Here is a 16978-nt window from a genome sequence, read left to right on the forward strand (position 1 = left end):
GGGAGCAGGGCTCAGATACACAAAATAACTGGCCGGGTCGTTACAAAGAGAATTCCACATGGATAAATATTTCACTATAAAGTTTTTAAAATCTTAATCATTTTAGAATTTTGTTTTATTCCCTACGGGTAACATTTGTATTTGGTATGGAAATTGCTATAATCTTCCAAAAAATCGAATAATAATCCTTCAAACAGAATACCACTATAGCTCTACAAAGTATAATTTCTGAAAGAGTAGGTCTTTAAGCATGTCTCCGAAAATTTTCACTTCGTATGCATGTACCAAAGGAGCTTGTTTCCCAGTCAATCATTAACATTGAATAGACAACAACAATAACTGGATTTCATTTTCGATTACCTTTCAATACCAAACAATCTAAGTTAAAATTAATTATATGAATCATTACTGACTATATAATTTTATTTAATCTCAATGTATACCCATATTATACATTAATATAATACTAATAGAATGACAATTATACATTTTTATTATAAAAGTTCATCATAAATTGTAAAATTTTACGTTGGCTAGCTAGCAAACTACCACAACTCTTCTCCATTATTTGAGTTTGAAACCAGCAATACGAGCTAGCTCACACGAGCGTTAATATAAACATCAAATGGACATGTCCAAAAGTTAATCTCAAAATTTTGCCATTATTCCTAAATATTTTGTTCTTGACAATTTTGGACAAAGTCTCGTCCAGTTTTCTTGGTTGTAGATGCTGTTTGGCCAAATTGAAAACCAATTGCTTCCTTTTCTTGTGGATTTTCTTTCATCATTGAAAGAAATTCCATCATATAATAACAATTAGGTTTCTTAACAGCTCATCCATTTTTTTCTTAATATTTGACCTGACATCAGTTCCCAAAGATATATAACCGTACATAAATTAAATATTTTATTTTCTAAAACCCATTTGGTCCTTTAATTGAAAGATTCTACATATCCAAACTCTCTCATTCGTTAGATTGTTATAAATATATGAAGGAAATTGAAGACTAAACTATGCAAAAGTTATGATTTGGACGAGTAAAGAGATAGAGAAATTTTCTGTGTATCCATTCACTTGTTTGTACATGTATATATATACAATTGAATATTGAATAAAATAAAGAGAAAAGAAAATCACTATGTACACTTGTCCTATTTGTAATTGTCTATTCATAACAGAAAAATTCTATCCTAACTAAATAATATTCTCTCACGTGAGCTTCAGTTGAGAAGAACCTTCTATCAATTAATCAAATCAAGGGTCCAGATCTAATCCATCAGAAAAGATATGTGGCTATGATTAGCCACTCCAAAGTATGATGTGTGGCTGTGATTCAAAATAGAAGAACCCGACATATATCCTAGGTTATATCGAAAACAACACTAGTTTGGTCGGTCGTCTTCTCCTTTCCTCTTCTTCCTGGTTCAGACTTCATTCCTCCATTAATGTCCAAATTAATCTGGGGTTTTTAATCTCTAACATCCCCCCTCAAGTTGGAGGGGAGTGTAGTGACCCCCAACTTGCTCAGAATTCCTTTATGAGAAACCCCAGAAAGAGGCTTAGTAAATAGATCGGCCAACTGATCTTTAGATGGATTGAACGAGAGAGTAATTAGACCAGAAAGAAATTACTGACGCACAAAGTGGCAGTCAAGTTCGACATGCTTTGTGCGTTCATGGAAAACAGGGTTCTGGGCAATATGGATAGCTGCTTTGTTGTCTGAGTGAAGGGGAATTGGAAGGGTAATAGGGGCGGAGAGGTCAGCAAAAAGGCGTACAAGCCAAGTTAATTGCGCGGTGACTCTTCGCATGGATCGGTATTCTGCTTCCGCAGAAGAAAGAGAAATGAATACTTGTTTCTTCGATTTCCATGAAATAGGAGATCCCCCCAAAGTAATGAAGAAACTACTCACCAATCTTCGAGTGTCTTTGCAAGAGGCCCAATTCGCATCACAAAAAACAAGAAGAGAAAAATCTGGTGTAGAGGATAACAAGATTCCTTGGCTAGGATCAGTGCTCAGATATTTAAGGACCCTTAAAGCAGCAAAGAAGTGTGACTGGCAAGGACGTTGCATGTATTGACTCAAAGTGAGAACAACAAAAGAGAGATCTGGGCGTGTGTTGGTAAGATAATTCAGTTTGCCAACCAAATGCCGGAATAGAGTGGGGTTGTCCATGAGAGGACCAACGTCTGCTTGAAGCTTGGAGTAGGGATCCAGAGGAGAAGTTTCACGAGGCAAATGAGAGACATCAAAATCCTTGAGCATATCCAAGGTAAATTTTCGTTGACCGATGATAAAACCATTACTTTCTCGCTAAACTTCTAGTCCATGAAAATAGTGTATGTCTCCTAAATCCTTTACCTTGAACTGAGAATTGAGGAATTCTTTGATGTTTTGAATATCTTGTGTGTCGTCCCCTGTCAATAATATGTCATCAACATAAACTGCTAAAATGGATATGAGACAATCTCTTTTCTTAAAAAACAAATAATAATCATTCAATGATGATGAGTATCCTTTGAAACTCAGTGCCCCTGCAAGTCGAGCATACTACTGCCGTGAAGCTTGCTTCAAACCATATAAAGACTTTTTCAGCAGACAAACATGAGAAGGACTAGGAGGGGTGAGTCCTCCTGGAAATTTCATGTACACTTCTTCTTGTAAATCTCCATGTAAAAATACATTATTCACATCTAACTGGGACACAGTCCAACCCCTCTTTGCTGAAATAGCAAGAAGACATCTTATAGTTGTCATCTTGACTACCGGAGAGAAAGTCTCACTGTAGTCTATCCCCTCTCTTTGAATATCCCCCCTTACTACAAGTCTTGCCTTTAGCCTTTCAATGGTTCCATCAGATAAGTGCTTGACCTTATAAACCCATTTGCAAGGTAATGACTGTTGATACCCAATTTTTCCCTGTATATTTTTTATATATACAAAATAATTTCAAAATAACATATGTACACATATATAAGCATGCCCAAGTGTTTTAGTATTTCTCCCAATTTTTAATAGATTTTTAAAACCAATTTATTGTCCATTTTAGCAGTACAAAATCAATAATTACTCCCAAAACCATCCATTTTGGTGAATAATTTATTTTATTCCCATATTTATACCAAAATATAGTTAAGGTAATTTTTATATATTTTTACAAATTTATTTGGCATTTTTAAAGCTAAATTGCATATAATTGCAATTCTAGCCTACTTTAAGATTTAATAGCATTTTTATAATCATAAAATTGGTTCCAGTAATTTTAAATTAATATTTATGTGTTATTAACTAATCCAGTGCTTTTAATTTATTTTCAAAATCATTTTTACTATTTTTGTAAAATAAAAGGGAAAAACTGGCTATGTAAATTTTAGCCTCATTTCGTTTCAATTTTAGCCCCATTATATTTCAATTTTAGCCTCCAATTGACCCAATCTTAACCCCAATTGGACCAGCCCAATTTCAATTTTAACTTGACCCCCTTAACCCGTTCACTAACCCGCCCGACCTTTCTTTTAATCCAGCCCCATTTCATTCTGATAGCCGCCTTTGGATACTCTCCTCTCCCAAAACTCTCTCGAAGGTTCCTTGGAACCCTAGTCATCTTCTACCCTTTTCAACCACACTTTCACCGGAATCCATGGCTTCTCCGGCCATGGATGGCCTGTACTCACCCTCCTCCACCATTAAACACTGGGTGTTCGAAGTTTCGAGGTCCGACCTCGATGGTGTCCTTTCAGATCTCTACAGATCCAAGGTTCTATGGCCTCTCCGGCGTATTCAGGCATCAGAAGCCTATTTGTGACCTCTCCGACTCAAGATCAGACCTTCTTCTAAGCCTTTCTCATTTCTAGGGTTTCTCTGAAACCCTAAGCTATTTGAGGTTTTTCTCTGGTTGTTTTCTTATATCTATGCTACATCTGTGTTCTACTGGAGTTTTGAAACGTTTTCCCCAATCTTTTCTTTCAAAATTTGTTTCTCTTCGATTTTTGGGTTTTTGAAAAAAAAATCTTAAAATGTTTTTTTGACTCTTCTTCTTCTTTTCTTTATGTGAATCTGTCTATGCTATGTTTGTATGTTCTCTTTTCCTACCTAGCATGTTCTTCTCTTGTTTTTATGTTTGCCTTATTATGCATGTTCTTCTATTGTGCTTCGTTCTTCCTTCTACTGGTTCTTATATCATGCTCTCACATGTCTATCTTATATGTTCCTTTACTGTATTTTTCTACTAAGCTTTTAGTCCTTTGTTTGCCTTTACTAGACCTTTGTTTGAGTTCTAAACATGTTTCATCTACTGTTTCTTAAATTTATATCACCTCTTTTCTCTTTTGAACTTGCTTAAGTTCCGAGCTTTTCTTAAAACATGTTCTTTATGCTTCAACTTAGTTCTGCATTCTATTTGTCTCGAACCTGCTATTCTATCTGTTTGTTTTCTCATAAGTCTCTGAAAGAGATCTCTGAGCCCATTTTAGTCATTTGTCTTCTTTTCTCTGTATCTGGCTCGAGTTGAAAACCCTAGGGTTTGGGGTTTTTGGCGAGTTTCGATCTTGTGTTTGAGACTACGGTTCTATTTTGGAACTCTAGGTTTCTCAGACTCGTTTTGAGTCTTTGTACTGAACTCGAACTTCTTTGACTCTGAACTTTTCTATGCTAGACTTTTCTAATTAGCATGACAACTCTTTCTTGATTCACATGTCTGTGCACTTTATATATGATGAATTCTTCCTTCAAAAAGGGTTTGCCAATTTGTGATTGATTTAGAATTCCTTTTAATAAGGATCGATTGATTGTTACTGATTTTCTTTAATTAAACCTTTCTTCACATTTTCTGGTTGGATTCATTCATACCAAAAATCAATTTCTGATTTTTACTGACTGTTGATTGATTGTCTTTCCTTATTTGCACAAACCGTGTTGATATCAAACTCTTTCCTTAAATAGTTTCTGTGAATCTGCCCTTCTTGTACTACTTTGGAAAATATCTTGATCAAACTCTTTCCTTAATTATCCTTTACCCGTTTAAAATCAGAATCCCTTAATTGAAGGGAGACCTTATGTGATTGATTTCGAAATTATTCTCTCACCTATTTCTACTTGCTTTCTGCACTATAAAGGGCACAACCCTTCTGCACTTTTTGAGGACTTCCAAATTCAATACTCTTTAAGACCTTGAGTTTAACACTTATTGAACACTTTCAATTTCGATACTCCTACATTCTCAATTCAACACTCTACTCTTTTCTGCAATCTTCTAGCTGTGTGTTTGCAATTTGGCTTTACTACTACTCTTCTCTTCTTATTGCCTTGAAATTGGTATGTTCTAATTTAACTTTTGGCTTCATCCCTATGTGTTTGCTTTACAGTTTCAACAATCTTGTCTACTTTGCTGTTTATGTTCTGTATTGAATATGTTGTTCTCTTTGCATCTGTTGTTGTGTGAATTCCCCATACCTTTATTCCTTTCTATGTTTTGAGTTAAGGTTCAGGCATGGCAGTATCCAAATTGCTGCTCATGTCTGGACCTGATCCTTTAATGGATCCTAACTCCCAAACAATGTGGCTAGCAGGCTGGTTAGGGGTGTGCCAGCACTCCTAATTGCTGGGTATGACCACCAGCCTATCTTGGCCTTTCCCAAAATCCCCTCTATTCACTTGCACTCTCTCTTAGATTCTAAGTTCTGCCCCCCTTACTATGAGCCTTGCTTTGGGACCTTGAACTCCCTCTGAACTTGGACATTTGAGGGCCAGCCCTTCCACACTGCACTATAATCCAATTCTGCAATATATTTGGGTGTAAGCACTGCCCGAAGTCCTTTTAAGACTCTTAGGGAACTCTGACACATCCCAAATAGGATAAAGGCTTTGGAATTTGTTCTTTGGAGTTGGATAACTTCATGCTTCAGACAGAAGTCTGAATCAAGCTCTCCTTGGTTGGGATTTTTGCTTTCTGATGTAATTTTTACTTTTTTTTCTTCATTCTGGGCGGTAATAATTTGTAATAACTCATAGAGGCTTATAGTGAAAAGGGGAGGGGTACTCATGTATGCATAAGGGTAGATATCATGCTCATTAGGTCTTTATTTCTGCAAATCATGGCAAGTTCTGCATTTCGGCATCTTTGAAATCCTGTTTTAGGTTCTGCACTTCTACATTTTTATATAGAAATCCTGCTTTAGGTTCTGTACTTCTACATTTTCATATAGAAATCCTGTCTATAAACTTCTTCACTTCTGCATCTTAGAAATCCTGCCTATAAATTCTGCATATATATCATATCAATAGCTTTTGCATCTAATATAGAGAACATAACTATAGGATTCTGCATTTTGCCTATCATATAGAAAGCATGTCTATAGGGTTTCTGAATACAGCATACGTATCCATCACTAGGCAAATGATATATAGGCTTAAATAATAAAAATCAGCGTTTTAGACGTCATGCCTATAGGATTTCTGCATTTTCGTAAAGGTTAAAATCAGTCACACTTAGAAAGCATACCTATAGGAATAAGCAACTAATCTGAATCCCTCAACTTGCTTATAAGTTTAAAATCAGTAATAGCATTGCTTAAACGCTTGTAGAACTTATGTTCCTACTATTAATAAATCTGCTTCTGAAATCAGTATCTTTCTCTCGTATTTAGATATCATGCCTATAGGTTTCGCCTAAGCAAGCTATAAGGAAAATTAGCTAATTGAATCAGACTCTGTTAATTCCAACCAGCAGGCAGGTCTGATTCCGGTTTCTTATCTGAAATGTGTAATAGACCAACCTGCCTCCTTAACGTTTAAGTTTAATTCAGACCATAACCAGTATCTGCAAGACATGCTAAACAATCTATCTCTAAGTGAAGAGGCCTGTCTGAGCCTTTTAAATTGTTATGTGTTTCTCATATCTGCCTTATGTGTTTTTGTTTGTCGCTTTAGAATTTTATCCTTTTAAACCATACAATGCCCAAATCTCCCTTCAGTTTAGGACTAGTAGTCCCAAATACCTCTGGGACTGATAGGATTGGGACGGGTACTAGCACGCAATAAGTAAACGAAAACATTCCGCATTTAATACCTCAACGGGGTAGGAAAGGGTAGATATGGATATGATGACCGGTGCGCTAATACCATGTGTAACCCCTCTTTTGAGGAGTGATTACCGGGTATTGCATTGATGTGATCCATATTATTTATAAACCTAGGACCCCCTTCCCTTTACTTGTTTATTTTATTACTTTCAAAATTTCAAAACTCCTTTTTCTCAAATTTCAGCTTCCTTGTTTCTTCAAACTTTAACTTAGCAATCACAATGTGACAACCCCCTCATATTTAAAACCCTTATTTGCTTATTTATTGTTTGTACTTAAGTCACAATTGTAGCATAGCCGGGAACCACACTAGTGGATCTTGAGGGGTGCCTAACACCTTCCCCTCGAGATAATTTCTAGCCCTTACCCAAACTCTGGTTTTTCTAAACAAATTCTTCCTAGTGTCCTAATGCACTTAATCATTAGGTGGCGATTCTTCAAATCAAAAAACCCAATTCCCAAAAAGGAACGAGTTGTCATCCCAAATGTCATAAACCCGATTTCGCGAGAAAAGGGGGCGCGACAATGGCTTCTTCCCTTTAGGCAGCTCAACCACTTCCCAATTTTGATTATCTTGTAAAGCTTGAATTTTTGATTCCATAGCTTGTCTCCAACCTGGATGTTGAGAAGCTTGTTCATAACTATTAGGTTTATTTAAATTGGATAGGGACTGGATCAGATGCTGGTTACTGATGGTGAGGGAAGAAAAAGAATAGGCACTAGGCCTACTAGTGTGAGAGAAACATGCCCTATACAGATCAGCAAACATGATACCATTACACACATAGTCCTTAAGATACATTGGTTGTTGTGTCACTTTATTAGACTTTCTCAAAGAAACTTCCTGTCTAGGTGCAGGAACAGGAGATTTGGTTGGGTATATACTAGGACTGGTGTGAGGGACATGCAAAACAGGCTGATGAGGAGTGTGTGTGGTGGATGAATCAGAAGACTAGGGTTGAAAATAAGGTGAGGATGGAGAGATTGGATTGTTAAGGTCCATATCTTCTGTATAGGACATTTCTTCCTGTACATATTGAGAGGAGTTGAAATCCAAAGAAAGGGGTGAATCTGAAAAAATGGGATTGTGGATAGGTTTAAGATTGGCAAAAGGAAAATGTGACTCAAAGAATTTAACATCTCTAGGAACAAAGATCTTCTTAGTTTCTAGTTCCAATAGCTTATATCCTTTCTGATTCAAAGGATATCCAATCAACACACAAGCAGTTGCTCTCTAATCAAATTTGCTTCTTCCTTGTGTTAAGGTAGAAGCATAGCATAGACATCTAAATTTTCTCAAATAATCATATTTAGGCTTTTGCTTGAAAAGGACTTCAAAAGGAGTCTTACCATTCAGTACTCTGGAAGGCAACCTATTTAAAATGTGTGTTGCAGTTAGAATAGACTATTCCCAATATGATATGTGTAGTCTAGACTGGAACATTAAACCCCTTGCCACTTCTAGGAGATGCCTGTGCTTCCTCTCAAAAATTCCATTTTGTTGAGGAGCACCAACACAACTTAACTGATGCAGTATGCCTTCTGATGCAAGAAAATCTGCTTCCAGTGTCCCCTTTCCCAGTTCCAAAGCATTATCAGATCTTATCATCTTAACTTTGAAATTGAATTGTCTCTCCACCATAGATAGGAAACTTTTAAGCATGGGAAAAGCATTGCTTTTAGCACTCAACAAAAATATCCAGGTTCCTCTACTGTAGTCATCAACAATAGTGAGGAAATATTTGAAACCATTGTAAGTGCTAGATTTATAAGGTCCCCATCAATATGTATAAGATCAAAAACATGCTTGGTTTTTATGTTACTAATGGGAAAATGATTTCTAGTCTGTTTAGCTTTAGAGCAGATATCACAAATGAAATCAGAATTTGAAGCACAATGAAAGAAATGTAAATGTTTCATTGCGGAAATTGAAACATGACCCAATCTTTCATGCCAAAGCTTTACATCAGGTATCATATTGACATGAACTAATTCTGAACCTAAAACAGACCTAGAACTGGAATTCATTCCTTTTGAAAATGAAATTACATTACTACTAAGCATACTACTAGATTTGAAATTACTGGGCTCTAGTAAATAGAGATCTTCTCTAACTTCACCAAAAACTTGAGGACTCCTCATTGAAAGGCCCTGCAACAGACACCCACTAGATATAAGTAGAAGATTATTCTTGAATTTCCCACATAACTTATGAACAGATAGTAAATTATATTTAAAATCTGGCACATGAAGGACATTAGTTAAGACATGACCTGGCATAATTGATATACTCCCAATATGAGTAACACTTACCTTGAAAGAATTAGGTAAATTAATGTTTAAAGGTACTGGGAGTGGAATTAGAAACAGGAAAGAATTGGGGTCAAACACATATGTTCTGATGTTCCAGAATCAATTATCCAGGAATCTGTTTTTAAACTAGTAAATACTGATCTTGAGTATTTGAGAATAGTACCAGCCATAGCATTTGCATTAATTCCTGATCCTCTACTCTATGTTGATTTTGCTTGTTTGTACATATCTATCATCTCTGCAATTTGTTCCTTGTTGAAATGGTGTTCAAAACTGCTGTTGTTGGCCTCATTGCTCTGCCCTGTTCCATTATCTTCTTTATGAATTGCTGCCACATTTGCCTTGACATGATTTTGATAAGTCTTTGGGTTAGTAAATTCAAAATCATCTGGGAACCCAATCAGTCTGTAACAATATTCTTGAGTATGTCCTATTTTCCCACAATAGGTAAAAGAGAGATTATGATTGTATTTTTTCTTCCCTCTGAATTTCTGCTGTGGTCTTGGAACCTTTTGAGCTGCATTGTTGAATTTCTGACCAGCCACTGTTCCTCTAGGGACTTGATTTCTAAACTTTTGATTATTTCTTCTTTGTCTGGCTGCCATGAATGCTGCAAAATCAGCAAAAACTTGTGCATTTGATTGTTTTCCCTGTCCAGCCACCATGAAAGATGCAGAATCTGAAGAGAAGTGTGCATTTGCATATATTTCTCTTTGATTCTCATCCTGTAACAGTAGTGAGTATGCAATATCCATGCTAGGCAAAGGACTCATCATAAGATATTTCCTCTAGCTTGTGCATATACATCATTCAATCCCATCAAAAATTGAATTAAACCTTTGATCCTCAAAAGACTTAGTTAGTTTGGCTTTTCCCTCACATGAACATACACATGAACATGTTATGATTACATTTAGAGCATCTAATTCATCCCACAGTCTCTTCAGTTTGGTGAGATATCCAGCAATATCACTGTTACCTTGTGTTAAACTTGACAGCTCTTTTTGCAGGTGGAAGAGTTTGGCACCATTGGACTTGCCAAATCTCTGTTCCAAGCTGTCCCAGAGTTCCTTTGCTGTTTTTGAATAAATCACACTGTCAGCAATGTCTTTTGACAGTGCATTTAGAATCCAATATGTGACCATGTCATTGACACAGCTCCACTGCTCATAATCAGTAGAGTTCAAATCTGGAGCCTTGCAAGCCCCGTTGATGAATCCAAGCTTCTTCTTGGCTGATAGGGACAGAAGAATGGATCTCTTCCATCCTGGGTAACCTCTTCCATCAAACACAGTGTTGACCAAGGTCATTCCAGGTGAATCTGAATGATTAAGATGATATGGATGGTTGATGTCATATCCTCCTGCCTTAGGAGTGTTTGCAGTTTCTGCAACTACAGTTGTGGTTTCTCCAGTTACACTCATCTTCTTTCACTAGGAGCTGAAGAATAGATTTGGGGATTGATAATTGATGTTGGATCGAGCTCAATGCTCTGATAATTGAAGGAAATTGAAGACTAAGCTATGCAAAAGTTATGATTTGGACGAGTAAAGAGATAGAGAAATTTTTTGTATATCCATTCACTTGTTTGTACATGTATATATATACAATTGAATATTGAATAAAATAAAGAGAAAAAAATTACTATGTACATTGTCCTATTTGTATTTGTCTATTCATAACAGAAAAATTCTATCCTAACTAAATAATATTCTCTCACGTGAGCTTCAGCTGAGAAGAACCTTCTATCAATTAATCAAATCAAGGGTCCAGAATCCATCAGAAAAGATATGTGGCTATAATTAGTCACTCCAAAGTATGATGTGTGGCTGTGATTCAAAATAGAAGAACCCAACATATATCCTAGGTTATATCGAAAACAACACTAGTTTGGTCGGTCGTCTTCTCCTTTCCTCTTCTTCCTGGTTCAAACTTCATTCCTCCATTAATGTCCAAATTAATCTGGGGTTTTGAATCTCTAACAATATATTACAAATTCAATGGCTGAAATAAGCGCTACTGCCGTACAAAAATCCGACTCTTTTAAGATCTAATCGGTACATCATTCCTGAATGATTCAACAAATTGACTAATGGTTTTATCAATTACTTTTTAAAAAAATTGAAAATGATGTTACTGTAGTTTGGTCAGACATGTTGAGAATATTACGGGGTAGTTTATATATTTAAGACGGTAAGATTTTTCACACAACCAGTATAGTAATATTATATATTTGAGAATTATATTTAATTATCTTACAAATAATCTGATTATTATTTTATAGACTGTTAAATTAAATTCGTAGATTCATCATGTTGTATTAGACAAATGCAACTTGGTTATTTCATTAATTAGACCATTTTTTTTATTTTCCCCTTTCCTTGGCCCTTCGCATCCCCCCCCCCTAAAAAAAAAAAAAAAAACAAACCTTAAAAGAGAAAAGACATGTTGAGATCAAAGTGCACTATTATTTAATTGTCCATAAAGTTGGGAAAAGAAGCCTCCCTAAACATTGGGTGTTATAATACTCAAATAAATTAATTGAAATCTCATTGTCTTTGGGATAGTCTATTAGTTTATGCTGAGCATAATGTATGTAAAGCTGTCTTTAAGGCAAAGACAAATTATTCTGTGCTGTCATTTTCTTATTTGCTGTGAGCTTTAAATTTTTTATTTTGAAGAGGTCCGATCCATATTCTATAGTCCTTTCTTTTTCTTTATTTAATAATTTGATACTCTCATTTAGCAAATTGCTCAACTCTTCTTTAAATTAAACTTATTATATCATTGTAGTTGGTTATCACTCTCAGGATGTTTTCCTTATCTAATGAGTGGAGAAGCAAGAGGGTGAAAGAAGAATGATTTATAATTTAGAGAGTAAAAGAAATTAACATTTTCCCTTCCTAGTTTTATCTGCATACTCTATCCGTCCCAACATAAAAGGAAGGAATAATTATTTTAAAAAGTTCACAAATATTTTTCAACAGCATTTTTCAGTAGAACATTGTTTGATAAAATTTGAAATTAAAACGTTAACTACAGAACTTTTTTTTTAATTTTTTAATTTTTTTTAACTAGAGAACTTTTGTTTTTTAATCTTGTGCTGTTCTGGAGACAAAATTTTTAAAAAGAAAAAAAGCATATATGCATGTAGGGGTGTACATAGGTCGGGTTAGTTCGGATTTTATAATTACCAAACCAAACCAATTGTGTCGGGTTATTAAATCTAAAGACCAAACCAATCCAATAAAACTCGAGCTATTCAATCTTGATTTTTCTCAGGTTTTCGGGTTATTCAGGTTTTTTTAGGTTTTCTTCCGGTAAAATCTTCGTAGAACAAAATATATAACTTGTGCTTAAAATATTTCGTTAATCTTAGTAAGATACAACTATATAAAGTATTTTTCAAGAAAATAATACAAAATATGAGATGTGTCATGGGATTATCCTAAAATATTCAACAATAAAGACAATAAAATTATGTAATATAAATATTGCTAATTAAAAAGCCATAATAAAAATAAACATAATCTAATAGTACTAAGTCATGCTAAAATAAATAGCCTAAGGGAGTATTAATTACATGACTAAACACTAAAGAAAAAATAAAAATAGGTTATGAATTTTTATCTAAATTATTGCAAAACAAAAAATAGATATCTAATATTAATGACTATAAACTTATTGGAACATTCAAAAGTTCTAAGTCCAACCTTAAATCATACCTTAAAAGACAAAATTATGAAATTTTTTAAGAAATATTTAGAATTTACATCAACTTCCAGATCATAATTGCTCTAGTAAATAACTAAAGAAAATAGATAGATGGGAGATAATAAGTATATTTATATATTAAATATATCTAAAATTTCTATATATGTAATGTCTGGTTGGTTGAGTTTCAGTTTGACTTTCTTTAGTTAAAATCAAACCAAATCAATTATGGTCGGGTTCTTTTCTCCAACACCAAACCAAATCATAGTCGGATTTTTTTTCTCGATTTGACTTGGATTATCGGGTTGGTGCGGTTTGTCGGTTTTCTTTGTACATCCCTGTATGCATGTATGGTTTTTATTGTTGCCTCTTTACATTTTATACCAACCAATAGAATAGTACTATCAAGAGTAGTTATTATAATATTATTACAACTTTAATAGAAAAACATCGACCTCGCATTGGAATTAGCCATGTCCAGGAACACGGATTAATATGTTCATTTCGTTATGATAGGATAATGATTAGATACGAAATTTTAAATATTGATTTAACTTATATATTGTAATAGTGGAGTATATTTTATGGGTGAATGTATACGTTCAAATTCGAGCTTGCCTAATTTTGTATAACTAACCGAAATCGGGGTGGCAGATTAAGGCTCGACCTCGGTTATATCGGACCATGGTACGAAGATGGATTGGTAAGCTCATGGATCAATAGCCGATCAAGATCGAGACCAGCCGGATCGAGACCAAAACGAGAAGGAAATCGAGCGGGATCGAAGTAAGCCTGCTAGATTGAATAACAGAAAGCCGAGATATCCGTAATCGGGCAAGGATCGTGGCAGAAATCTCGACACATGTCAAGTCAAGACCGGACATTTAGCTAATCATGGGATTTTCTTCTGTAATTAGAATTATACAATAAATAGGATTCCTCTACTATATAAAGAGGGTCCTAATCATTTTATAATCATCATATTCACGCATATTCAAACAATATACTACATTTTTCTCTCAAGCTCTCTTAAGTCCTGCTGTTCAGTTCATACCTTTTTAGCATAATATGTTGTTCGAGGGAGATCTAGTTCGAGGGCCACAGTTGTTTACCACATTGGTTTGCTTTATTTTACTCTTAATTTCTAGCATTAATTCTCATATTTATCAGTTTGTGCCAAGTGAATCAAGTATCCTTAAATCCACTTACAAGTTTAATTGTTATCCAATTTTAAGAGTAAATAGTTTGACGCCTACCGTGGAGCTAAGGATAATAGTGATTTCCTGGTACAATTTTCAGAACACTCATTATTTTACGCTTGTTCTTTGAAGTGTCTTTAATTTCAGGATCAATATGTCAAACTCCCAAGTAGCACCCACACACGCAGACACTGACCTTTGTCTTCATGACGAGAACAAAAACATAGCCGCCCCTAGAAACGGAGTACCTCCAGTCAACCCCGATGGAGCTCCGGTCGTGGACCCAATTGACGTCAGCTCCCATATTGCCATTAATGGGAATTTGGGCGTCGATTATGAAAATAGCGTCCGCAGAGATACTCGAACAACCGATCAGAATGCACAGAGCGGTGAAGAAGACATGATTAGCCTTCAATTGATATTCGAAATATTGTAGACTCAACAAGCTGCAATACCACAACTCCAGAACCAGAATCGTGCACCAAGCAGGATCGAGCTCGAGCCATCACAAGAAGTTGTTCATAGAGCCGAATCGATGCCTAAAAGATCGAATGGAAGAGAAGCAAAGACTAATCCTGCTATTATAAAAATGCTCGAGGACTGACGAAGTGAATCGATACTGGGGAAAAGAAGATCGAGGAAAACAATAAGAGAGTGGAAACTTATAATTCCTAGGTCGACCAAATCCCGGGGCACCTTCGATATTGAAAGGATTAGATTTTAAAACGTTTGTACAAAAACCCTTCCCCGAAGTGCTGCTCCGAAACCAATCCCCAAGAAGTTCCGTATGCCCGAGATTCCAAAGTATAACAGTACAACTGATCCGAATGAACACGTCAACTCGTATATATGCGCCATCAAAGGAAATGACTTGGAAGATGACGAAATTTAATCTGTATTACTGAAGATATTCGGGGAGACTCTATCAAAGGGTGCCATGATATGGTACCATAATTTACCACCTAATTCTATTAATTCATTTTCTATGCTTGCAGATCCCTTTTAAAGGTGTACCCCGGAGCCATTAAGGTTATAAAAAGAAAGTCGGGCCTCTTCAAGGCAAGGCAGAGGGATAACGAGATGCTCAGGGAATTCGTATCTCGGTTCCAAATAGAGAGAATTTTCCACATGTCAACAACGATTAGGCTGTTCAGGACTTCACTCAACAGTTGAAGCAAAATTTGATCGAGTATCCAATAGTCACTTGGGCCGATATACATAATCGATATCACTCGAAGATTAGGGTCGAGGATGATCAACTGGGAACTCCCTCCAGGTCCGTTTATCCTAACAGATCCATGGATAGAATCAAAAGGGATATCAATTAAGAGTTAAGGTCGAATAGAGATCGATACCAACCGTACAACGAAGATCAAAGAGGAAGTGGGTCTGGACGAAACTTTGCACAGAATGAGAGGAGAAACGATCGAGGTCAAAGTTCAAGGGGACTCATAAGCAAATGTGGTTTTGACAGGGATGCCGGGCCCAAAGAAGCTCCTCAATTATCGGAATATAATTTCAGTGTATATGCATCAACCATCATATCAGCCATCAGACGCATCAAGGATACTAGATAGCCTCGACCTCTGTAGACCGATCTAGCCCAAAGAAACACCAACCAAATATGCAAATATCATGGCACGGATGGTCATAAAACAGAAGATTGCAGTCAGCTAAGGGAGGAAGCAACCCAATTATTTAACGAGGGGAATCTTCGATAATTCTTAAGTGATCGGGCCAAGAACTACTTTAAAAAATATATTCAAATAGACAGAACGAGCAAGAAGAGCCACAACATGTGATTCACTTGATCGTTGGAGGGGTCGATGTTCCTTAAGGACCGGTATTTAAACGCACCAAGGTGACGATCATAAGGGAAAAGCGAACTCGGAACTACTTACGAGAAGAAACCTTGTCTATCAATGACGAGGATGAAGAAGGGATCGAACAACCTCACAACGATGCACTGGTAATATCTGTCTTGATGGAGAAAATTCAAGTTAAACGTGTGTTAATTGATCCAAGAAGCTCGGCCAACATTATTCAAGCAAGGGTCGTGGAACAGCTGGGCTTACAAGATCAAATTGTTCCCGCAACCCGAGTACTTAACGACTTCAACATGGCAAGCGAAACTACCAAAGGTGAAATTATTTTATCAGTAAACGTAGCAGGGACCATCCAAGAAACAAAGTTCCATGTAATCGAGGGTGTCATGATGTACAATCCGCTATCGAAAGGCCTTGGATCCATAACATGAGGGCAGTACCCTCGACCCTTCACCAAGTTCTGAAGTTTCCAACATTGGAGGGAGTCAAAACAGTGTACGGGGAACAACCTGCTGCCAGGGAGATGTTTTCAATCGACGAAGTGATACCGGTATCGACACTTTCATCAACAAAGGGATCAGATTTAAAGGGAAAGCAGGAGGCCAAATAGAAACCACAACCACTAGCCTCAACCCAATCGGAGGAGCAAGGAACTCACGAGGAAGATGATAGTATGACACCTCGATCCTTCATAATCCCTGATGATTCTGATGCCACAAAATTAATGGTCGAAGAGCTGGAACAAATCATATTGATCGAGCATCTACCCAATCGAAAGGTATACTTGGGCACGGGGTTAATTCCCGAACTCAGGAAAAAACGTATTCAATTTCGTAAAACTAATA

At 36.1% G+C, this 16978-nt stretch overlaps 1 protein-coding gene across 1 annotated transcript; it reads right to left on the bottom strand.

Moving 5' to 3' along the window:
- Window positions 1–1628: 1628 nt before the first annotated feature.
- On the bottom strand, window positions 1629–10818 carry LOC138884636 (uncharacterized). Its single transcript, XM_070165647.1, has 8 exons — window positions 10306–10818; window positions 9620–10119; window positions 9395–9479; window positions 9093–9232; window positions 8538–8841; window positions 2607–2921; window positions 2364–2477; window positions 1629–2258 (listed from the first exon to the last, which is right to left on the bottom strand). The coding sequence occupies exons 1-8, from the start codon at window positions 10816–10818 to the stop codon at window positions 1629–1631; spliced, it is 2601 nt and encodes an 866-aa protein (XP_070021748.1).
- Between the last annotated feature and the right edge of the window lie 6160 nt (window positions 10819–16978).

The sequence above is a fragment of the Nicotiana sylvestris genome, unplaced genomic scaffold (genome assembly GCF_000393655.2).
Source record: "Nicotiana sylvestris unplaced genomic scaffold, ASM39365v2 Un00011, whole genome shotgun sequence".
In the NCBI taxonomy this organism is placed as follows: Eukaryota; Viridiplantae; Streptophyta; class Magnoliopsida; order Solanales; family Solanaceae; genus Nicotiana; species Nicotiana sylvestris.